The following is a 23,570-nucleotide window of genomic DNA, read 5'->3' as shown; positions in this document are numbered from 1 at the left end:
CTTTATAGACATGGAGGGAGCTAGATGCGAGGATAACAGATTGTGCCAATGAGGCAAAGGATAATGTCAAATATCTCTACACACTGGAGAGAGTCTGCAAACCTCTTTACAATTGTGACTCAGTATGTACTTTATACGCATGCAAATGTCATCGACGTTACAGGGAGTCTTTGCTTTGCCCTTAAACCTCACAATCTGCTAAAAATGCCATGTTTAAGTCCACTATAGTGGCCATGTGCTGATGTTGTGCAAGGAAAGGAAATCTCGTGCAATGCATGCGTTCTCATTTCAGCTCAACATGAAGAAAAACATCCAGAATGTCCTTGATGCCATTGGAATGATTTACAGTGTGTCCCAGTACTACAACACATCTGAACGCATGACGTCGCTCTTCAGCAAAGCAAGTCATTCATTTGTTGAAATTGATATCGGAGATGCATTTGAGATGTGTTGTTGAGTGCTGAGCTTGGAAATAACAGGAGATTGAGAATTAGTAACTGTGGCAGTTTTCGCCTACCACACGCCGGTCAAGCGGCGTTCTCAGGGACCTCCGGCACAGAGACACAGACGACGGGTTGTAGACACACCAGTTTATTGTGGAGAGTGGTCTAGTTGGAATAAGGCTCCTCTCTCCTGAGTATGTGTGGGGATGGGGTTTTACCTGTTGCTAGTTAGACCAACCAACGAGCAACAGGTATGCAGGAACACTGATCCTGTGTCCCCAATAACCTAGACCCAGGACAGGTGAGACTGCTCAAACCACACCATCCCCACACCTCAGTAACTATGCGATACATTTTGCAGGTTACAAACCAGATGGTCACCGCCTGCAAATCATACATTACTAATGGTGGCACCTGTTTGGTTTGGGACCAGAACGCTGATGATATGATCCAAAAGATAAAGGTGAGGGTGGTAGCAATGGAGTTTACTACAAAACAATTGTGATTAAGATGGACCTTGTGATGTCTAAGTCATGCTGTTCGGTGTTTCATCTTTGGTAGGACTGTATCAGCTTGTACGAGGAGTATCAATCCTGCTTTCAAAAAACCAAGCAGCAAATGATGGAAACGCCCGGAGAGAAACCCCTGGAGGTCTCCGAGATGTACATCTTTTGCAAGTTCAAGGGATTCTGCGACCGGCTGAACAAAGTATGAGCCGTCGTTACGCTAACCTTTCTCAAGCCAGGTACACACTACAAGATAATCAAGCCGATTTTGGGCCCGATTCCCCCTTCCGACAATCGTGAGCAAAGTCACGATTATTTGATGGCTCTAAAGGTTATCGTACCAGAATTGAGGCATATTATGAGTGTTTCTAGGTCCCTGATCTGCTTCGCAGTCTGTCCTGCCGGTACGGAGTGCAAATCGCAAATATTATGTTATATACATAATATATATACACGTTCGATATTTACAACCCAATATCCTGTAGTGCGGGGGGAAACCCGAGGACTGTGGATCATCACATGGGAAGGGCTGATTGCCAAGTGGCAGACAAGCTGAGTGAAACCGAAGACGTCATAAACACAACAGCAGCCATGGCGGCAAATGCCAAACTGCGAAGCATAAAGTAACATGTTCAGTCCAAGTTCATGCTCTGTCCATGACTCCGTTATGTTAGGTTACTCTGAGGTCCTGTTTGATCGCGCTGAATTTCTTTCTGGTAATCTCACTCTGTGGTGGGTCTCTCGCATTGTCGACATCTGTTAAGATTTAAAAAAATCTTGTAGTGTGGGCCTAGAATTCTTTAGAATTCCTCTCTTTCGAGTCCCGCCCGCCCAGGTGCCTCTCAGCATTCTCATTCTTCTTTTTCTAGATCTGCAAAATAATAATGGCGGTGAAGACCTTCTCTGTCCTCAGCCAATCAACCATCGAGGGCATTGAGACACTGGCAAAGCAATTTCAGGACATGTACAAGAACCTGAGAAAGAAGCAGTATGACATATTGGCTCCGAGAGATAAAGAATTTAAAGCAGACTTTGCTGAGTTCATGGTTCAAACAGCCAACATACAGGTATGTGTTCTCCAAAGCTGCGTCATGTCAGCATGAGGTGCGCTGCCCCCTTTCCCGCCCCACATCTCTGACATAAACGAATGACACCTCATGACACCAATGCCGTGAAACAAATATGAATATTTTTCCTGTTGTCCTCCACAGAACCAGTTGCAGATTTTCATGAATTCCCGCTTCACTAAAATCATCTCATCCCAACAAGCTCTCTGTCTGTTAAAGAGGTTGGTGAACAACATTGATTGTCGTTGTCTTTTTTTTTATGTCGTAGGCCAATGAGGAAGGGATTATGTCACCCCTACAGGGTTCCGTCTCGCTGCACATTGTCCCGCTTATTACGCAGCTACTTAAATGAAATAATACATAGAGACAGAAACTATTTAAACTATTATCGCTGGTTCATGATCTTCGGCCAGGAAAAATAGTCCACAACAATGTCACTAACACTGCAACTATAAACTCCCGACAGAAACTTTACCATACATAATGACTAACCTATTTACTGTTGGTGAAATGTGAATTTGGTACTGTATCCACATTCATCTGTTCAGGTCTTTCGTTGTAGTTTTCATGTAGTGTGACAGGATGGCGCTGTTAGTAGCAGCGTGCAGGCGGCGCGATACAGGCTCCCCGAAACCACCAGGCAGAGAAGTTGTTTGCCGGCGACGACGACAGACAGCGGTCATTGTACACAAATAGATGGGGTTAATTCTGACAAAAGTTCTTTCCCTGTTGTAGGTTTCAGAAACTGAACATGCCTTGTCTGGAGACTGAAGTGAACCACACACTCAGCCTGATTCTTCACCACTACGTGTCAGAACTGGAATTCGTGAACAAGGTATCCTAAATACGGGAAGAAAATCTGATATTGGATCAGTAGTGTATGCATCCGAATGTACATCTAAATAAAACTAACTAAGATAAGATGAAATGTAACTTTAATTAAAGAGGACTTATTATGGTCCTTTTTGCACAAGGTAATATAGGTCTAATGAGGTCCTCAAAAAAATGTTTTTGAAGTTTTTGCTGAAAATACCACTCGGATTATGAATTCTAGCCATCCTAAACATACCTCTCAATCCATCGTGTTCCTGACGCTCTGTTAAAATGGGCGGCGCCACCCTCCAGAGGCCCCAAGTTCTGTGAGCCAATGGGGATTGAGCATACGTTTCAGGTTCTTTGAGCCAATGGGGTTTGAGCTTCACTCGGGGTTCCGTTGAATTTAGTCTGTAAACCTTCACTGACTTCACCTTATCAGTCCGCTAAAATCTGTTTCTGGACAAATTTGAGGCGAGAAATAAACAATCCAGTTGCTGAATCTTCATTCATATTAGATCTACAAGGCCTAATTTAAAGGTTTGTTCCGACTTTCACCGCGGTGTCCGGAGCAGCGCAGAGCTTGGAGCACCGTGGGATACGACGGGGCTCGGGGCTTTTATTGTCTCATTCAATTACGGAAACGTAGGGAAAAAATAAATAAATACATCTACGGTTTTGTTTGGAGAAACGAAAGAAACACACAGCAAATACTCACATTTCCATCGTCTGCAGTGTCGTCAGGGACAGTTGTTATTAGCTCCTCTTTCTTTCAAAAGATTTGTGCTGGTCTCTACAGCCAACAACAGAGCACTACCCATGCATAGCTCTTTAGCTCTGATTCTAACAGGTCCAATTGCGCTCCAGCCCTGGGTGGAGTGACTCAGATTGATGGTGGTTCTAATTAGTGATGACCTTGGTGACGTGCAGGAGGGCAGCACAGCTCAACAGCTCATTTCAGATTTCGCGTCTTCTGAATTAGAATGCTCACAAAAAACTGAGTGGGTTGTCTAATTTCACGGTTTGTGTGTTGGTAGGTCCATCAGATACCCAAATGTATGTGCACAAGCACTGAAAAAGTGAGCTTTGCATCATAGGTTCCCTTTAAAATTCCGCAATTTTCCTGGCAGTACTACCAGGAAAACAACGAGGAGCCGCCTGTGGCTCGAGACCTGCCTCCGGTGGCCGGCCGGATTGCCTGGGTCAGACATCTCTACAAAAGAATCGAGGAGCCCGTATTCTACATAGATGTAAGTTCCCTCTTAACACAGGGTAGCATGCTCCATCACAGAAACCATATGAAATAATAAAAAAAAATTTTGGGGGGGGTTCAACAGAAAAATTCTGATATCCTATCGACTTCCGAGGGGAAGGAGGTCGTCGTGATGTACAACCGCACTGCCGCGGTGTTTGTGGAGTTTGAGAAACTTTATCACAGAGTCTGGATGAGGGAGGTCTCATTTCTTGAACATGGTTAGTATTCATTGAGACTACAGCGGACTCACTGTTGTGAAACCACCATAAACCATGACCCAAATTAATGGATACACGTCTTCCCAATGTGACATAATCCATTTAATTGTTAAAGTACACGACGCCAAATTACGCTAAGTTTGTTCCATTCCTGGACACAATACGGTAATTCATTTTTTGATAAGAAAAGCACAGAAAAAAAACAAGAATAATATCATAGTTAAAAACAACTAGGTGGGCCATATAGAAGGCATTGTGTACTTGTATTTTAATGAAATATTTCACATTCTCTGTGAATATGTGCGTCAATTCATTTGGGACATGTTTTACGACGGTTTCATGAGGACGACCCGGCTGATGTGACACTTCTAACACAGATGCGCCACAATAGGAATCCCCACCAAAGCACATGTATGACTAAATAATTTGAACTTCAACAGATAAAAATGATTGACGTAAACACGAATAAGCTTTTCTACGCGTTCACAACTTAAAATAAACAGAAGGCGAGCGTTTGACAGGAGTAGCTTGCTGGTGCGCAGCGATTCAAATATGTGGGATCAAATAAATCCCGTGGATTTGCATGCTGTGTGTGGTGCATTGAAATGGAACGGCACAGATTGCACGCACATAACATATGAAGGTGAAAGTTAGGTGGCGTGCTCACACTCTTTGGTTTCTTGATATGCCGACAATAACGGGTGTTACATGTGTCGGCGAGTAGAAAGTTTGTGATCGGATCCACTCCATTCAAATTTGTAAGAATTATACCGTCTCAAATGATAGTGTGCGGCTACGTTCACAACATCTGCAGTATTCATGAAGGCAGCATCGGGAAAGCAGTGATTTTCCGAAATGTACACAGACTACAGATTTCCCAATACTGTCTGCGGGAACCCGGTTTGGACCGCTATTGCCGGACCAGCTCTTTGATACCGTAGATGAACATCGCGCGCGTCACTAGAATCGCCTTCCATCGCCCCTCCGCTCCCGTTGTCCCACAGCCTTACAAGCCACGCTGCTTGTTCGCCACCCGAGGATGGGGAAGCTGCTTGTCAACTTCGATCCCAAAATAATGGAGATCATCCGTGAGGCCAAGTACATGCTCAAGATGGGCCTGGAGGTTCCTGGGCAGGCCTTGCGCCTGGTCAAGTCAGAAAGCAGGATCAAATCCAACCGTCTACAACTGGAGGTGAATAGCAACCGCTTCGTTTCCGCTGAGGGTCTCGCTGGCAGAACGAATGGGAACGGGGGGTTGACGTGTTCTTTCTTGCCCGCAGACGCTTTTGGCCGACTACGAGTTCATCTGTGAGAAAATACCCGCCGTCTTCTACAACTTGATGGCATCGAAAATAAAACACGTGAGCAGAGGGGAGGGGGGAAACAACAGCCGTATGACGGAGGCTCACGCTCCCTACTCGGCCGTAATCCGACCGTCTATTCAAACGCCAATTGTGTCAAGGTGGAGTCGGTGCTTCGCCACGGCTTGGTGCTGCTCACCTGGTCATCTTTCATCCTGGACAAGTTCTTCAGGAATATTAACGAGGCCCTGGCTGAGCTCAACCGTCTTCTGAAGAAGGTAGATAACAAAATGAAATGTCGTTTTTTTTTTTCCTGGTACAGATTTGGTGACGGTAGGCTACGCTGACCCCTCAGGTTTGAGTACTGTCCTTTTATGGAGATTGCACGGCGCACTGCACAGCGGTGGGAAAGACGAGAAGGCTTTTCGAAAACACATCCTCCTACGTCGCAACACGCAGTTCATCGTGAGGCGCAACAATTTTTCACACTGGCGTCCGCGCGCTCCATGACACCGATAAGACCGACTTGAGGGGTTGTCGGTTTCCCACGAGGTGCACAATCCCCTGTCGTATTTGATGCAGCGGTCTTCGCAGACGGGGTTTAATCTAATTCAGGACTCAGGCAATCCTTCTTAAAGTCATTGTGAACTTTAAAGAAGCCTTCACTTAAGATCAGTTCTGGACTAGGAAGTCATAGACTGAGGTCATTAAGGACTCGTCGGCTCCTTCTGCCTGGTCTTGGTGCTGGTCTTAGTGACGAACAACCTGGCCGACCTGGGGGCCCGTGTCCGTTAATCCAAAGATGAACCTGCCGCTGGGCAGGTTTCATTCAAGCCTTCACTTAGACCGACATTAGCGCTAATCTTCCTTCTGGAAACCATATTGTTAATTTTTTATTAGGGACTAGGGCCAAGTTTGAGGCGATATGGGGAAGTGGGGAGTTTTGAACCATGACTGAGAAAGGCCATTTCACTTAGTCCAGAAAAAAAGTATGATTTGAGTTTTAAGATTAGGCCTAATCTGTGTTTGCGAAACCGCCTCCGATATGCATGGGCGTTTAGGTCGAAATTGAAAGACCAAAAAACGATCCGCTGGTCAATTGCTTTTTACGCGACGTGCTTTTTGACAAGGCGGAGACACGTTTCGCTTCCATTGTCTCACCTGTGCGGTGCGGACGGAGCGGAAATGAAACTGCCTTTGGGTTTGGATTTGGATTGAAAGAATTTAGGATGTTTTCCTACTCAGGTTATGGATTTCTGTGAAACGCACATCGACGACGTCCTTTTGGAGATTTCGGAGACCGTGCTGATCGATCACACAGAGGACCAGGCCTCCTTACCGCGAGACCTGATCAGCACCAACGAGGTCTGGAGCTGGCTGACATGAGATCATTTATTCTCTGTTATTCAATTCAAGATGCCTTTCGTGTAACGTTCTAATGCGTTTTTCGGTGATACATTTCCATTCCGATTAAATGATTCCCACTTGCGTTAGAATTCCGGCCGTTAACCAGTGTGCTCTCGCAGACTCGATGTAAGGAGCGGGCGGCGGCCTTGGACCACAAAAGTCGAGGCGTTGAAGACGCGGTGAAGGAGCTGATCACCATATTCAGCACCATTTACGACTCGAAAGACGTCAAGAAAACGGGTCAGGAAGCTTATTCCCAGATGGGCCAAGGTGTGTGTTCCCAGTTCCAAGTTTGAGGAGCGCGCCGAAGCGTCAGAAATGACTTTCCCACCTCAAGTCCAAAGGGACTCCCGACACGACGCAGACATACTCAAGAGCGCGTGTTTCTCTTTCTAGCGAAAAAGCACGTGACCTTCTCCAGCGAGGAGGACAAAGATCTGGAATCCCAAGAGGCTGAAAACGATGACTTTAAAAAGGTACGTGCACGAGCGAGCGGATCTGAACATTTCTCCCGTCTACACGCAAGGCGTGTCGCTGATTCAGACTGCACGCTCCCGCTTCAGGAATGCAAAGAGATGGTCGACCACTTCAGCGGCAAGCTGTTGGACGCGCTGATCAAGGCAACGAAGCTGTCTCTGGATACACTCAAGAGGATTTTTCTCGACACGTAAGTACACCCGTGTGCCTCAAGAATAAAACCGACGACTCCCGAAACACTCGTGAATCTTGAGAACAAGCAACGCCCCTCCTTGATTCTATTGCAGGCTTCCGCTGAGAAAGGTGCATTTCTGTCCGACCCTGCAGACGTCGCACGAGCCGGACTTCGTCTACACCTTTATAAAATCCGAAATCCACCTGAGCATACCCAACGTGGTACCTGCCATGCGTCGATGAATCCCACTGTTCATACCTTGTGGAGAAAGATGCAAAACAAAAAAAAACTATTTCAATTTTTTTCTTTTGCCGTTCGCATCAGATAATGGTGCCCTGCCTCGACGAGATCCAGCTGGTGGTGAACAAGCTGGTGCTGCTGGTGCTGGAGGTCAGCAGAGGTGTGATGTGCTGGGGACAGAATATTGTCGCGGACAAAGGCAAGTCCCTTTGAGCGTCTGGTAAAATAAAAAGAAAAAAAATGCAATTATGAAATGCCTACGAAAATGATCGACAATTATCGGCGAAAGCTCGAGAGACGATTCTTTACTTTTAACTTTTAACCGCTGCGTGGACACCGGATATTCAAAGGGCACCCCCGTGTTTTGTTCTTATTCCAACCAGGGAAATTAAAGAACTTCTATCAGAGTGTTACCGAACATAAGGACGTCAGCAAGCTGGTGGGCAACCTCAGCTCCGTGGTGCACCCGCTGAGGGAGGAAGCCTTCGAAGTCCTGAAACAGTTCCATTCCTTTAAAGCCCTCTGGACCGAGGAAAGGGAGATAAAGGTCAAGGTGTGTCACCTCGTCGAAGTATCCGTCCGGGATTCTCGTCAGAATGTTGTTTTTTTTTTTCACTTTGTTACTAATCAAATAACCCGCTCTGCGCCCTGAATAGGAGTTCATGGAGAGCAACCCGTACTTGGCGCAGATTAAAGCAGAACTTCAGCATTACACCTCAGTCGAACAGGAGATTGATGAAATTAAACCTGTCATCACCTTGGGATGCATTGAACTGTCGACAGGTGACGTAGTGGCCACTTGCTCTTTCTGCTGATGAATGCTCCACAATTTGTGTCTGCGAGCGAGGGAGAGCGATGGATGAGAGGGTTGATTCTGCAAATTCCCAAAGCGGGGGGGGGGGAGACGGATGTGACTGCGGTTTTGAAGTAATGTAAAAGTGAAACGTCACCCCCCCCCCCGCCAACTGCTTAGTGATGCGCCTTTTATCCTTTCCTACAGCTCCGCTGAAGGTGTGCCTGACCGCCGAGGTCAAGGCCTGGAAGAAGCTGGTTTGTAAATACCTCAAAGACCAGTACAGTAAGAAGCTGACCGACATCAGCACTTTCACCGAGGATTACCACAAGAAACTCTCCAGACCCATCGAGGATTTGGAAGACGTGCGTTTCGCCATGGAGGCCCTGTCCAAGATCCGAGACACTGAGATACAGATCGACATGTCCCTGGAGCCCATCGAGGTATGAACGACCGACAAGGGGCCACGGTTTTTAGTGAAAAGAAAGAAGGAAGCCTGAAACTGAAATTCAAGCGTGCGTATCCACAGCACGAATCCGCCGGATGATTTGCCAGAGAAATGGCCGTTGCAATGGGATGACTTTGTGTCCGCAGGAAGCCTATGCCATGCTGAGCAGAAGTGAGGTGGAGGTGACGAATGACGAGGCGGACGCGTTGGACTCCCTCAGATACTCCTTCCACAAGCTCCAGACCAAAGCCGTACGTGGATTCCCTACGGCCACACGGCACGAGTCGCTCTGGCGGTGATGCTCACGTGCTCTTTGTTTCACCTTCCCCCAGAGATCAGTGCAAGATAAGCTTGTTTGCGTGCAACCGCAATTCAAGCAAAACCTCCTGGAATCCGTGGCCGTTTTCCACCACGACGTCGTCAGCTTTACAGAACAATATGTAGCGGTGAGCGAACCCGTCTGTCTGTCTGTCAGTCCGTGTCTTCTGTTCCACGTTTGACTCCTCGTGAAATTGTTATTTCTTTCTGTTCATTGATTGCAGGACGGCCCCATGGTGCCAGGGATCGCTCCCCAAGAAGCGAGCACCAGGCTCCAGATGTGCCAGGTTGATTTCACTCGACTATCCCTTCAAGCCGACTCTCCTCACAAAGCATCCTCTGACTTTTTCCGTAATGAGCCCTTTTCCTTTCGTTTAGGCTAGTTTCGATGATCTGTGGAGGAAGTATATCACTTATTCGTCTGGTGAACAGCTGTTTGGCCTGCCAGTCACAGAGTACGACAATCTGCAAAACACAAGGTTTGCTGTTTGTCACTAAACAAACATGTCAAAACTACAGTAACTGGTTATTTTGTGGCGTTCATTGTGTTCGTGTTTTTTTTTTGTTTTTTTTTTGTTGTTAATTTGATGAGGCAGTTATGTTTGTTACTCTCTCCACCCAGAAAAGAGCTTGGTCTGCTACAGAAGCTCTATGGCCTTTATGATTCGGTGATGAACAACATCAGCGGATACTATGACATTCGCTGGACCAATGTAGATATTGAGAAGATCAATTCAGAGCTTCTGGATTTCCAGAACAGGTAATACTGCATAGTGCAGGTTCTTTTTCTTTCCATCTGCTTTACTTGGGTGGCAGCAAGAGGTACAAATGAAGTATACCTACGTACTTAAATACTTAATAGAACTTTTTTTATATTTTTGCCTTATGAAGCGGAAATGGTTTTCCATTTATGGAGATCTGATATATTGACATTTAAGTATAGTTTTCAAGTCATTTATGTCAATTAAACCATTTTCTGAAGATATTTTTGCATGAAAAGGAGATAATATATCTGAACAATAGAAAACTATTATGACCGGTCATTATATTTCTAAAATATATTCTGCTATATCCATGAATTCAAATGCATGCTGATACCTATATACTGTTATTAGTCATTCCCTTATTGTCTTCCCTTGAATGAAGGGTTTGGTGCAAGCTATTTTTTTTTATTATATGGACACTATTATACTATTATGGACACAACTCTTTGTCCTCCAGATGCCGCAAGTTGCCCAAAGCCCTGAAGGATTGGAAGGCGTTCTTGGACCTAAAGAAGAGGATCGATGATTTCAGCGAGTCCTGCCCTCTGCTGGAGATGATGGCAAACAAATCCATGAAGCATAGACACTGGAACAGGATCGCTGACCTCACCGGGCACAAATTTGACGTGGACTCCGACACGTTTGCGTTGAAAGACATCATGGCGGCGCCCCTGTTACCGTTTAAGGAAGACATAGAGGTTTGTGGAGACGTCTTTGATTGCACTGTGGTCACACTGAGTCCTGAATGAAATAACGTCCTTGCTGGTTTGGAATCCATTCAATAGTGTCGACCCCGCTTGATGTCTACCCCTTACATTGTGTTTGTGTGTGTGTGTGTGTGTGTGTGTGTGTGTGTGTGTGTGTGCGTGCGTGCGTGTGTGTGCGTGCATGTGTGTGTGCGCGCGCGCCCTAGGACATTTGCATATCGGCAGTGAAGGAAAAGGATATCGAGGCAAAGCTGTCGCAGGTGGTGGAGATCTGGTCGAGCCAGACCCTCAGCTTCTCTGCGTTTAAGGACAGAGGAGAACTGATGCTGAGAGGCGCAGAGACGGCGGAGATCGTCACCGCCTTGGAGGACAGTCTCATGGTGCTGGGCTCCCTGCTGAGCAACAGGTAGTCAAGAAGGGAAATGCGGATGAACCAAAATAATATATCAGCTGCAATTCGTAATTCGCTCATTTTGCTCATAACCCCGTCTCCCAGATACAACGCTCCCTTCAAACCAGATATCCAGGACTGGGTGTTCAAACTGTCAACGTCCTCCGATATCATCGAGCAGTGGATAATCGTACAGAACCTGTGGGTTTATTTAGAGGCTGTGTTTGTTGGGGGCGACATCGCAAAGCAGCTACCGCAGGTGGACACTTTCACTCATTTGCTTTTGCTACGACGGAGACCGGCGTTTCAAAGACAGCTGTTTATTTTAACAAACTTAATTTTTGTCTTTGGTGTATGATGCAGGAAGCCAAGCGCTTCCAGAATATAAACAAGTCCTGGATCAAGATCATGCAGCGGGCTCATGAGGTCACTAATGTGGTGCAGTGCTGTGTTGGCGACAAAACCATGGCGCAACTTTTACCCTGTCTCCAGGAACAGCTGGACCTGTGCCAGAAGTCTCTCACAGGGTGAGGCGTCACCAAAGACCAAGAGGTCTTCAGTTTATCAACACATTTAGACATTTTACTGAGTACAAGTACACTGGTCAGTAGTGAGGGGGACCAATAGTACGTCCCAGGACAAAGTTCCAAATCAGAACACATCATATCGGCAGGAGAGGGTTGGAAAGTTGCCAGGCGTTGACTCAGAGGAAAGAAGCTCAAGTCGTTGAAGAAGCCCTTAAGGTGAAGAGGTTGGTGCAGGAAGAGTCCAGGTCCACCCTGAAGAGAGGTCCCCTCCTGACGAGAGGAGTGTTGTTTGGCGACGGTGACCTCTGAGACCAATGATCCAAGAGCACAGGGACAAAACAAGACTTGGGAATGCAAAAGAGTGCTACAGGGATGACGTGTTTTTGTAGGCCTACCCGGAGGTTAGTGTCGCCCGGGTTCCCTCGACCAAAAGCCAGCGGGATTTTTCCATTTGGGGGGAGGGTTGTAAGTGTGCGCTTCGGGCTTGCAGGGTCTCCTCGCGACCTCTGGGACTAGTTTTTGCTCCTCAGGGCCATGCGTGGGTGTTGCTCCGCGGGGGGCTGGGGGGTCTTCTGTGGCCGCAGGGCAGGATGCTCGGGGCTTTCCTGCGGCCGTGGAGCGTCGATACAGCTGCAGGACTCAGGGGATGGCTTTGCCTTTTCCGCTGTTCGGAGGCGCTAAGATTTAATTCCGACCTCATACACTAAGAACTAATCCGGACAAGTCCTGTGCACCCACCGGTGGACACACCACACACACACGCACACACACAGATACACACACACAAACACACACGCACGCCGCAAACACACGCACACACACGCACACACACACACACACACACACACACACACACACACAAACACACACAAACACACACGCACATGCACACCACACACGCACACACACACACACATACACATGCACACGGACAAACACACGCACACACACAAACACGCACACACACGAACACATGAACACGCACACAAGCACGCACACGCACGCACGCACACACACACTCATCACAGGCACACACACACCACCAGCACCTGCTTCGAACACATCTGAAGCAGGTGCAGGATGCTCTTGCAGATAACTCTGTCCGAGATGCAATAGCATACAAATATTCTATGTTATATGCCAAGCCTGCTGACAGCACGTTTAAAATAAAAAAAGGTTTGAGTTACAATAGTTTGCAAGAGCATGAGTATAAACACAACTAGAGGCTGGAAAGGTGGGCCAGTGAGCAGATGTGTTCGGTGTGATGACGTTTACTGTGCCCGACAACCTCTTTAGTCCCATTCAGCCACTCGTTAGCAACCGCCATTTTTAAGAGACGTAAAAGCTCGTAAAAGCACGAGTGAGGTATTTACTGATGTATTTTATGTCGTGGAAGACAACGTGAAAATCTCTTAAGCTTATGTTCACCACAGACCTTATGTCAGGCATCCAACGAGAAACCCATTCAAAAAACCCATTGACTTTGGGACGAGGGAACCGGAAGTGCAAAAATGCAAACTCATTTCAAGGTTTTATGAGTCATTCCTGCAGCACTCTTTTGGTTTTGTAAAAAAAAAAAAAAACTGCTTTGTTCACTGAAGATACTGTGATCTAACTGAACAGGTACCTCGAGAAAAAGAGGCTCCAGTTTCCACGATTCTTCTTTGTGTCTGATCCTGCTCTTCTGGAAATCCTTGGCCAAGCCAGTGACTCTCATACAATACAGGTTAGGAATATTTAAATCAAAATATCAAGCTGGTTGTTGAATTTGAATTCAGATTTTTTTTTCATGTTCATTCATTCATTCGCAAATGTTAATTCATATGTATTTTGGCTTTATATTCGGAGTTAAACACTAAACTGTATTTGACCGATTTTTGCATTATTCCAGTCACACCTGCTCGGAGTGTTCGACAATGTCAAAGAAGTGGAATTTCACGAGAAAGAATACGACAAGATGATTGCTGTTCTTTCACAAGAAGCAGAGAGTTTGCCGGTATGAATTGAAATGTTTGCTGGCGTGTGTGTGTGTGTGTGCGTGCGTGCGTGCGTGCGTGCGTACTCGAGCCCTATGTCTATTGGATGTCATTTGGATGGAGCACAGTTCAGGCCAGTTCTTTCTTTGGACTGAGACTGGAGCTCCGTTTGCGGTAAGATGATTTGACGAAGGCTCGGGTCGAGCGCTGAGGAACCCTGATCCAAACGCGGCCTCCTTTCAGCTGGACCATCCTGTGATGGCACAAGGGCCGGTGGAGCTGTGGCTCGGGGAGCTCCTGGTCCAGCAGCAGAGCTCCCTGCACTCCGTCATCAAGGCCGCCGATCTTCAGATCAACGATTCAGGCTTTCAGCTGCTCACCTTCCTGAACGAATTCCAAGCACAGGTAGGGAGGGTGTCAAAATGAACGACAGGGGGAATGGAACAGACAATGTGGTGAATGCTTACGAAGGTCAAATAATAAGCAGTTTTTATACGTATCGTTGCTGCACGGCCGATGTCAGGGGCTGAACGGTCTTCAAGGACGCCAATGCATACTGGCATCGATGAGGCGATTTTTTTGGGGGGGTGGAAACCAAAGCAGGTCGTGAGACGCAACACTGGTCTCATGACCTGGGGGACCGCCGGCGTAGCGGAGGTGTCCCCTTCAGCTTGGGCGCTCTTGATTCGTGCCAGGTTGGCTTGCTGGGAATCCAGATGCTTTGGACGAGGGACGCGGAGGAGGCTCTGCGGAACGCCAAGGAGGACAGGGAGATCATGCGTCTCACCAACCAGAGGTTCTTAGACCTGCTCAACACGCTCATCTCGCAAACCACGCACGACCTGACCAAGTTTGACCGCATCAAGTATGAGACGCTGGTGACCATCCACGTGCACCAGAGGGACATCTTTGACGACCTTGTGAGTAATTGGTCGGCGCCAACCCTCCCAAACTGGTGGCTGATCGTCGTTTGATTTTTTGATTTTTATTTTTTTTCTCATCACTCCCCTTCTCCTTTATGTTGTGTCGCTCCTCTAGGTGAGATTGCAGGTCAAATCTGTCGCCGACTTTGAGTGGCTGAAGCAGAGCAGGTTCTACTATAAGGAGGACATGGATAAGGTCATTGTTTCAATTACTGACATCGACTTCATTTACCAAAATGAGTTCCTGGGCTGTACCGATCGCCTGGTCATCACACCGCTGACTGACAGGCGAGAGAATTCACACACACACACACACACACACACACACACACACACACACACACACACACACACACTTTATTTCGGATACGGTTCTGTCATTCACTTTTTGCTGTTATGGGATGGCCACTGTTCTCCTGCAGGTGTTACATCACGCTGTCCCAGGCCCTGGGCATGAGCATGGGAGGAGCGCCGGCAGGGCCGGCTGGTACAGGCAAGACCGAGACCACCAAGGACATGGGTCGATGCCTGGGAAAGTATGTGGTAGTGTTCAACTGCTCCGACCAGATGGACTTCAGGGGGCTCGGCAGGATTTATAAAGGTAGCCCGGATATGTAGTCATGATCTAGCCTGTGTGGGTGATTTGCGAAACATGCAATAATTCACTCTACAACAGCTGAAAACATAATTTGTTTAATCTTGCATAATAAGCAGCAGTTTTTATTTTTATCTCCCCCGTTTTCTTTTAAGTGTTTTCAATTCTGTGCACTATTGAAGCACTTTTAAGCTGCTTTTTAATCTACTGTGCGTGTCATTTTTTCAATTTGTTTGTTTTCCTTTTATCCTTTTTTTATTTAAAGCACTTTTATAGGGGATTCATGTATAAAGAGTGCTATATAGCTTTAAAAAAAATTGCAATGTTATTGCAATGCTCTTAATGCCGTGATATATTGCAATTTTACTGCAACAAATGGAGATATGTTTCAAAATCAGGTTATACAAAGACAGTTATATACTTATACATGCACAGTTATGTACTGTGCTGCAGTATTACTGTATTATCAAACACTAATGCTGTAGCACAACCTAATGGACGGCAAAGGTTCAACACAAGACCGAAGAATATAGCATTTTAAAACTGTGTTAATGATCCATGTGTTAAATATCTTCATTATTTTGAACAAAGATAATAATGACTCTCCAGTAAGTGGATATTCTCTTTCACTCCTTAATGGTGTACATGTCACATACCTTTAAACGAAATGTTGTATTTTGCACACAGGTCTCGCACAGTCAGGGTCCTGGGGCTGCTTTGACGAGTTCAACAGAATTGACCTGCCAGTGCTGTCGGTCGCCGCGCAGCAGATCTACATCGTTCTGTGCGCACGCAAGGAGTGCAAGACCTCTTTCATCTTCACCGACGGGGACCTCGTCGAGTTAAACCCCGAGTTTGGCCTCTTCATCACCATGGTGAGCGGGTCGCGACCCAAACGGCCGAGCCGCAGATCGGGTAGAGTCGCAGATTTGTTGGGAGTCGTGAAACGCGTTGTCATTTTGTGTCCAGAACCCCGGTTACGCCGGGCGTCAGGAACTGCCCGAAAACTTGAAGGTGCAGTTCAGGTCGGTGTCCATGATGGTCCCGGACCGACAGGTGGGTCAAGCCTAATCGTGTTAGAGCAGAGTATTTGTTTTTTGATGTCCCGTCGGCTGCTCTTGACTGAACCCCCTCATCCTCCTGCTAGATCATCATGAGAGTCAAACTGGCCAGCTGCGGTTTCATAGAGAACGTCATATTGGCCCAGAAATTCTTCGTCCTTTACAAACTGTGTGAAGAGCAGCTTACAAAGCAGGTAAGGAGGGCGCTGTTGCTGCTGGCACTCACGGCTTGTGTCAAACCCAAAGATCGTTCAGACCAATCGTAGTCCTCTTTCAGGTCCACTACGACTTTGGCCTGAGGAACATCTTGTCGGTGTTGAGGACTCTGGGGGCCAATAAGAGGGCCCGGCCCAACGACACCGAGTCCAGCATCGTCATGAGAGTGCTGCGTGACATGAACCTTTCCAAACTGGTAGGAGTCGAAGTTCTCAGTCGACGCCAAACTCGTGGATTCCGAGGACGGGGTGTGTGTGTGTGTGTGTGCAAGCGAGTGCTTTATTTGTGAGGTTTTCTTTTTTTGTGTCTTGAGGTGGATGAAGATGAGCCCCTCTTCCTCAGCCTCATCAGTGACCTGTTCCCCGGGATCCAGCTGGACGGCAGCACCTACGCTGACCTGCAGAGCGCCGTAAGCAATCAGGTGGCGTTAGCCGGCATCATCAACCACCCGCCGTGGAACCTCAAGCTCGTTCAGGTGCCACAAATATATTTTTTTCCCACTTGGGAGTTTGTTGACCTTTGTTGGACAACAGCACTATTCTGACGAACGTACTGTGTAGAGACATGAGCAGGCAAAGACCTCCCGATTGAATGGCGTTGTGATATTGTGATTATACAATTATTCAAAATGTCATGTATTCATGTCTCAAAAAAATGTGTTTTGATTTTTAACATCAGACCACTGAAAACAATTTTCCATTTTTCCAAAAAGAATGCATGCAAGCTTACAATAAGTATATATTTCCATACTGAAAGTATATTTTTACTGACTTTACTTTACTTTATTTGCTTAAAATGTATTTTTTTAGATAATAAATATGCTTTAATTGTCATGAAAGTACATTTAGAAAAAGTATATTGAAACACTAACCTCAATTAAACTGTACCTTTAGTATACACATACATACATAAAAATATATATTTTTATGCTGTATATTTAAGCACATCATCTACAACTGACTGTATTTTTTTGCAATTGAACCCAACTTTTGCAGATTGATTGTGAATACATAAGATATAGACAATATACACTATACTAATTATACCTTCAGATCACACTTTTCACTTAGGTACACATCATTAATCACATTTTTGAAGATTATACATCATACACATTACACACACATTACATCATACGTTGACTGTCCTCAGTCAGATCAACTGATCTAAACAACCAGAATGCTGAGCAAATACTACGATGGCTAAAACACTGAATACTCGATGTATTTCTATTTAATTTTATAAATTTTATTTTATTTATTTATTTATTTTAAAAAAAATTTGAATGGATGTATTTCTAGCTGTACGAGGCGTCGCGCGTGCGCCACGGCCTAATGACCCTGGGTCCAAGCGGCGCGGGCAAAACCACGGTCATCAACATCCTCATGCGCGCCCTGACCGAATGTGGAGACCCGCACAGGGAGATGCGCATGAACCCCAAGGCCATCACTGCCCCCCAGATGTTTGGCCGCCTCGACGCAGCCACCAATGACTGGACTGACGGCATCTTTTCCACTTTGTGGAGGAAAACACTGAAAGGCAAAAAAGGTAAAGACTGCTGTGGTCGTGACGTCAACAGGGACCCAGCTGAAGACCCAGCTGAGACTTTTAAGAGAATTCTTTTCGTGAGGCACTCACCTCTTCTGTTCACGCCTCTCCAGTGGATTGTTTTCGTTTACAGTACAGTCTATTTTTTATTCTATTTCATTGTCATGCTGGTTTCCTAAAAGTCAAAATGTAATGTACATTTTGTCAAACTTTTGTGTTAGTGGGACCAATCTTCACACCAGGTTTACAGCACTGAACATTTGCATGACAGGAGTCGTGTTTTGGGTTTAGTTCCATTAGTGGTCTGGCTGTTTTGCTTTTGCGACAGTTATTTGTCGCAGGGTTATAGTTTAATGTGGCTTGATACACAAAGATAAAAGAAACTACATGGGTAATTAATTAAGAAATATCCAATGTCAAGTCATAGAAAATTGACATTACATCTGGGACTGTAATTGGCCATCTACTGTACGCTCATTCTAATGCATATTTATAAATTTTAGTGTAGCTGCAAAGCGTTGTGTTCACCTCAAAATGATTAAATTGCTATAAGACAAGATCTCAAAACATAGAGATCTCGTTTATCACTTTATTTGTAATTATCCGTACAAGCATGATGACATTGGTCCATTCTAGCTGTTCACCTTTTCACACTCAAATCAGCGTGCTCGTGTAAAACTCTGGAATTAATAATGGAAAAATAAAATAAATAAAAAATCTGCTCCAGGGGAGTTCATATGGATTGTCTTGGATGGCCCCGTGGATGCCATTTGGATTGAGAACTTGAACTCCGTTTTGGATGACAACAAGACCCTCACCCTGGCAAACGGCGATCGCATCACCATGTCTCCATCCTGCAAACTGGTGTTTGAGGTGCACAACATGGACAACGCCTCCCCCGCCACCGTGTCCCGTGTGGGCATGGTTTTCATGAGCTCCTCAGCTCTGAGTTGGCGTCCCATTCTTGAGGTACATGCCTCTTGTTGAGACTCGGGCTACACTTCCTCCTTTTCAATGGAACGCTGATATGAATCATTGGTTTTATGTTTGTAGGGATGGGCATGCAAATGCCAAGCACATGAGGCCCCTAACATTATATCCTTGTACGACAAAATATTTGAGGATGCGTACATTTTTATGAAGCAAAGCCTTAAACCTAAAATGGAACTCTTGGAGTGCAACTACATAGTGCAGGTATGCAACCACAAAATAATAATAATATCTAACTTTTTCTGACGACACGGTAATCTTGTTTCATGAACCAACCTAAGTGTGACAATGAACTTCCTCAGTCGGTGAATCTGCTGGGAGGCCTGATCCCCTCTAAGGAGGCGGGAGGCCTGATCAGCAGCATGCAACTAGAGCGTCTCTTCGTCTTCTGCCTGATGTGGAGCCTGGGAGCCCTGCTGGAGCTGGAGGATCGGGAAAAACTGGAAGCATTCATCACGGAACACCCCAGTAAAATGAAATTGCCAAAGAAGAATCCCGGTGAAACTATATTTGAGTACAAAGTCGACACCAACGGTAACACCATTACTGAGATCGTCTATATCTAATGTAAGTCTTCAGAATGCTAAGCCAGCTTAAGAGTCTTTGACGGTCTTTCTGTTTCAGGTGAGTGGGATCATTGGGATAACTATGTGGTGGAGTATCTGTATCCTTCTGACCATGTGCCAGACTATGCATCCATTCTCGTGCCCAATGTGGATAACACAAGGACCAGCTTCCTTCTGGACACTATTGCCAAACAGCGCAAGGTGATCTTTGCTTTGTAGGAATGTATACATTTTAATTGATTATGTTTCTTTGAAAGGTATTTTTAAATGCTTCATATTGTATTTTGATAGGCTGTGCTGCTTATTGGTGAACAAGGGACAGCCAAGACGGTGATGATAAAAGGCTACACAAAAAAATATGACCTTGAGACAGACCTATCCAAATCCTTGAACTTTTCCTCAGCGACCGAACCCGTAATGTTCCAGGTGGGGAAAACTTTTGCCGCTACTGTCTGTAGATTGTGCTGAATATCTCTCTCTAACGGGCAAAATATTTGATCTGATAATAGCGCACAGTGGAGAGCTACATTGAGAAGCGAATGGGCACCACCTACGGACCCCCTGGTGGCCGCAGAATGACTATATTTGTTGACGACATCAACATGCCTATTGTCAACGAGTGGGGAGATCAGGTTCTGGCTTGGAATTTTAAGAATGGATTTTCTTATATCCTTTTTGCACACTGATGATTTCGGGATGTTTAACCGCAACTATCTTAACAGATCACCAATGAGATAGTCCGTCAGATGATGGAGATGACCGGTATGTACAGTCTGGACAAACCGGGGGAATTCACCACCGTCGTGGATGTGCAGATACTGGCCGCCATGATTCACCCTGGCGGCGGGAGAAACGACATCCCTCAGAGACTAAAGAGACAGTTCACCGTCTTCAACTGCACCCTTCCATCCAACACCTCCATCGATAAGATCTTTGGTGCCCACCCTAAAAGCCTGCGTTCTTTTGACGTATTTCCTTAAATGTGTTTCCTTTTCATTTAATAAAATTTTCCTTTGTGTGACGTGTGCTTTCTACAGGTGCGATGGGCTGTGGGTATTTCCACGACTGTAGGGGATTCGACCCGGAGGTGTCGGACATGGTGAAGCGCCTCGTGCCTGCTGGACGGATCTTATGGCAGTGGACCAAGGTGATCATGCTTCAGACGAGTGTGCGGCTGAGCTTACATCGTAGATCCCACGCAGAGGACACAACCTTATTTTCCACTTTGAATCCCAAGGTGAAAATGTTGCCAACGCCGTCCAAGTTCCACTACATCTTCAATCTGAGAGACTTGTCCAGAATCTGGCAGGGGATGCTGAAGGTCGAGGCTAACGAGTGTCAGGACATCTCCTCCCTTTTGGCGCTCTTCAAGTGCGAGTGCACGCGGGTGGTCGCCGACAGGTACGGTGTCCGGACCCACAGCCGGGTGCAAAACAACAGCGCAAACCCTCACTGTGTGCCGTGCCTCGGCTGCTGTTTTCGCACGCAGGTTCGTTTGCTTCGAAGACAAGAACTGGTTTGAGGACTCCGTGACCCGAGTCATCAACAAGCATGTGGACCCCGAGCTCGTCTCGCTGATGCACAGCGAACCGTACTTTGTCGACTTCCTGCGAGAACCTCCCGAGCCCACCGGAGAGGAAGCGGAGGACGCCAACTTCGACGCGCCCAAAGTTTATGAGCTGGTATTGTACCTTTTCGCTGTGAATGGAACGTTTGAAACGTCTCGCTCGTCAAATTCTGACTGCAGACATATATCTCTTCCAGGTGCCCAGTTTTGAGCTCCTTTCGGATAAGTTGGCGCTGTATCAGCTTCAGCACAACGAGGCAGTGAGAGGCGCAACTCTGGACCTGGTGTTCTTCACCGATGCTATGACTCATCTCATCAAGGTGGGGCCGGAGGCCAGTCATGCACAAGTCAGTTGGAAGTAATTGTTGATTGATTGACCATTGATTGATTGATTGATTGATTCGTTCATTCATTCATTCATTCATTCATTCATTGGTTGTTTGGTTGATTCATTCATTCATTCAACCATTCATTCATTCATTCATTCATTGGTTGGTTGTTTTGTTTATTGATTCATTGATTGATTAGTTGATTGGTTGATTGATTGATTCGTTCATTCATTCATTCATTCATTCATTCATTCATTGGTTGTTTGGTTGATTCATTCATTCATTCAACCATTCATTCATTCATTCATTCATTGGTTGGTTGTTTTGTTTATTGATTCATTGATTGATTAGTTGATTGGTTGATTGATTGAGGATGTTTGGGCTGTATGGGAAATTACTGCAAAAATGTACCAATAATCACATATTAGTATAAAGATGAGCATAAAATGTAATAAGTTTGACCTTTATTATCTAATAACACACGCGTCTTAATATCGTAATAACTTAACACGTTTTTTTTACAAACTTCTAAGTTTGATTAATTAAAGTGCTAAATGTTTGCAAATCTTTTCAGATTAATCAGAATTCAACGTTCAACCTCACATCATACACACACCCCGAGCAACCTTAGCAGATAGGCTGGATGTGGCTCTAACATGAATTGTATCATTTGCTCCCCCGTAGATCTCACGCATCATAGGGACTGACGGTGGAAACGCTTTGCTGGTGGGAGTCGGCGGCTCAGGAAAGCAGAGCCTCACCCGCCTGGCTTCATTCATAGCTGGATACAGCATCTTCCAGATCACACTCACTAAGTGAGAAAACAAGTTTACCACAAATCTGTCGCCCACTGTATTAGTCTTCTCGTAAAAAAATTTAATTAGTTGTGAATCCATATTCAAGTCATTAGACTTACCTCAGTTTGTGTCAGTGGTGCAAAATAACTGCCCCACTTCTTGTTGTAATTTTTTCAAATTACATTTTTCTTTATTCATCTTGAACTGTTGATTTATGTTCTTTATGTATTCCTAAAGGTTACGTTACACCGTCCTGTATTTTTAATATGCTGCCATTATTCACAAGCGATCAGACAGAATAGTGGAAATGAATAAAGCTATTGCACTCTGTATCCTGCTTCATGCCGAGAAAGATGTGAGAAAGACTGATTTGCATCACAGTCTTTAAACGACTGTAATGACAACATAGAGGAAGGACATAGGGGCTTGTGTTTACTTGGGGTTCCCCTTTGTCCGTCTTTTTCCACAGGACGTACAACATAACCAATCTCATGGACGACCTGAAACTGTTGTACAGAACGGCTGGGGCCGATGGCAAAGGCATCACCTTCATCTTTACAGACAGTGAAATCAAAGACGAGGCCTTCCTCGAGTACCTCAACAATGTTCTCTCATCTGGGGAGGTAAGCACTTATTATGGGTGAAAAAACGCGTATTTGGATTTGGACTTTGTTAAGTCCTCCCAGAATGCTTAAGCTTTGTTTTCCTTTTGTTACTGCTGTAGAGAGGGAAATCCACATTTTTGTGGGAATATCCACCAATGCTCTTGTTCGATGTAGGTCTCCAACCTTTTTCCCAAAGATGAGATTGATGAAATCACCCAGAACCTCATCTCTGTGATGAAGAAGGAGTTGCCTCAAGTCCCACCGACCATTGACAACCTCTATGACTACTTCATATCCAGGGCCAAGAAGAACCTGCATGTGGTTCTGTGTTTCTCACCGGTGCGATATGAAGCAGATTGGTTTTCTTTGACTGTTGCCTAAAAGTGCTAGGACCAAGTTTTGGAAATTATCCCTTTATAGACCTTCAGACATTTGCTGCTTATTCTTCTGTATGTATTCTAATTGTTTGCTTGGCGGAGGTGGACAGTCATTTGAAGTGTACGTTGAGTAAAATATGTGTATTAATACTACTTGTTTTATCACACAG

At 45.6% G+C, this 23,570-nt stretch overlaps 1 protein-coding gene across 1 annotated transcript in view; it reads left to right on the top strand.

Moving 5' to 3' along the window:
• Positions 1 to 23,570, top strand: part of LOC307244788 (dynein axonemal heavy chain 8-like) — a gene marked incomplete at both ends in the record, with an annotated part of 40,736 nt that overhangs the window by 1,920 nt on the left and 15,246 nt on the right. Inside the window, 55 exons of the mRNA XM_080020092.1 lie at positions 9 to 122; positions 293 to 400; positions 805 to 906; positions 1,005 to 1,151; positions 1,819 to 2,016; positions 2,161 to 2,237; positions 2,752 to 2,851; positions 3,960 to 4,101; positions 5,307 to 5,494; positions 5,583 to 5,663; positions 5,765 to 5,881; positions 6,849 to 6,968; positions 7,130 to 7,280; positions 7,407 to 7,486; positions 7,574 to 7,677; positions 7,775 to 7,883; positions 7,987 to 8,062; positions 8,286 to 8,473; positions 8,559 to 8,685; positions 8,903 to 9,138; positions 9,290 to 9,394; positions 9,476 to 9,589; positions 9,686 to 9,748; positions 9,840 to 9,940; positions 10,084 to 10,221; positions 10,683 to 10,923; positions 11,139 to 11,338; positions 11,429 to 11,582; positions 11,687 to 11,850; positions 13,474 to 13,576; positions 13,742 to 13,846; positions 14,070 to 14,231; positions 14,522 to 14,746; positions 14,865 to 15,037; positions 15,172 to 15,350; positions 16,032 to 16,219; positions 16,314 to 16,400; positions 16,492 to 16,599; positions 16,683 to 16,817; positions 16,935 to 17,096; positions 17,923 to 18,169; positions 18,897 to 19,138; positions 19,223 to 19,363; positions 19,462 to 19,693; positions 19,784 to 19,926; positions 20,017 to 20,151; positions 20,235 to 20,357; positions 20,448 to 20,661; positions 20,763 to 20,872; positions 20,963 to 21,126; positions 21,215 to 21,407; positions 21,490 to 21,612; positions 22,306 to 22,436; positions 22,888 to 23,041; positions 23,198 to 23,362. Coding sequence (XP_079876218.1) covers positions 9 to 122; positions 293 to 400; positions 805 to 906; positions 1,005 to 1,151; positions 1,819 to 2,016; positions 2,161 to 2,237; positions 2,752 to 2,851; positions 3,960 to 4,101; positions 5,307 to 5,494; positions 5,583 to 5,663; positions 5,765 to 5,881; positions 6,849 to 6,968; positions 7,130 to 7,280; positions 7,407 to 7,486; positions 7,574 to 7,677; positions 7,775 to 7,883; positions 7,987 to 8,062; positions 8,286 to 8,473; positions 8,559 to 8,685; positions 8,903 to 9,138; positions 9,290 to 9,394; positions 9,476 to 9,589; positions 9,686 to 9,748; positions 9,840 to 9,940; positions 10,084 to 10,221; positions 10,683 to 10,923; positions 11,139 to 11,338; positions 11,429 to 11,582; positions 11,687 to 11,850; positions 13,474 to 13,576; positions 13,742 to 13,846; positions 14,070 to 14,231; positions 14,522 to 14,746; positions 14,865 to 15,037; positions 15,172 to 15,350; positions 16,032 to 16,219; positions 16,314 to 16,400; positions 16,492 to 16,599; positions 16,683 to 16,817; positions 16,935 to 17,096; positions 17,923 to 18,169; positions 18,897 to 19,138; positions 19,223 to 19,363; positions 19,462 to 19,693; positions 19,784 to 19,926; positions 20,017 to 20,151; positions 20,235 to 20,357; positions 20,448 to 20,661; positions 20,763 to 20,872; positions 20,963 to 21,126; positions 21,215 to 21,407; positions 21,490 to 21,612; positions 22,306 to 22,436; positions 22,888 to 23,041; positions 23,198 to 23,362 — 7,989 coding nt within the window. The remainder of the gene's footprint in view (positions 1 to 8; positions 123 to 292; positions 401 to 804; positions 907 to 1,004; positions 1,152 to 1,818; positions 2,017 to 2,160; positions 2,238 to 2,751; positions 2,852 to 3,959; positions 4,102 to 5,306; positions 5,495 to 5,582; positions 5,664 to 5,764; positions 5,882 to 6,848; positions 6,969 to 7,129; positions 7,281 to 7,406; positions 7,487 to 7,573; positions 7,678 to 7,774; positions 7,884 to 7,986; positions 8,063 to 8,285; positions 8,474 to 8,558; positions 8,686 to 8,902; positions 9,139 to 9,289; positions 9,395 to 9,475; positions 9,590 to 9,685; positions 9,749 to 9,839; positions 9,941 to 10,083; positions 10,222 to 10,682; positions 10,924 to 11,138; positions 11,339 to 11,428; positions 11,583 to 11,686; positions 11,851 to 13,473; positions 13,577 to 13,741; positions 13,847 to 14,069; positions 14,232 to 14,521; positions 14,747 to 14,864; positions 15,038 to 15,171; positions 15,351 to 16,031; positions 16,220 to 16,313; positions 16,401 to 16,491; positions 16,600 to 16,682; positions 16,818 to 16,934; positions 17,097 to 17,922; positions 18,170 to 18,896; positions 19,139 to 19,222; positions 19,364 to 19,461; positions 19,694 to 19,783; positions 19,927 to 20,016; positions 20,152 to 20,234; positions 20,358 to 20,447; positions 20,662 to 20,762; positions 20,873 to 20,962; positions 21,127 to 21,214; positions 21,408 to 21,489; positions 21,613 to 22,305; positions 22,437 to 22,887; positions 23,042 to 23,197; positions 23,363 to 23,570) is intronic.

This window comes from Zeus faber (assembly GCF_960531495.2).
Source record: "Zeus faber genome assembly, chromosome: 19".
Taxonomy (NCBI): Eukaryota; Metazoa; Chordata; class Actinopteri; order Zeiformes; family Zeidae; genus Zeus; species Zeus faber.
The sequence above is the reverse complement of the archived record's forward strand: the minus strand, read 5'-3'. Positions and strand labels throughout refer to the sequence as shown.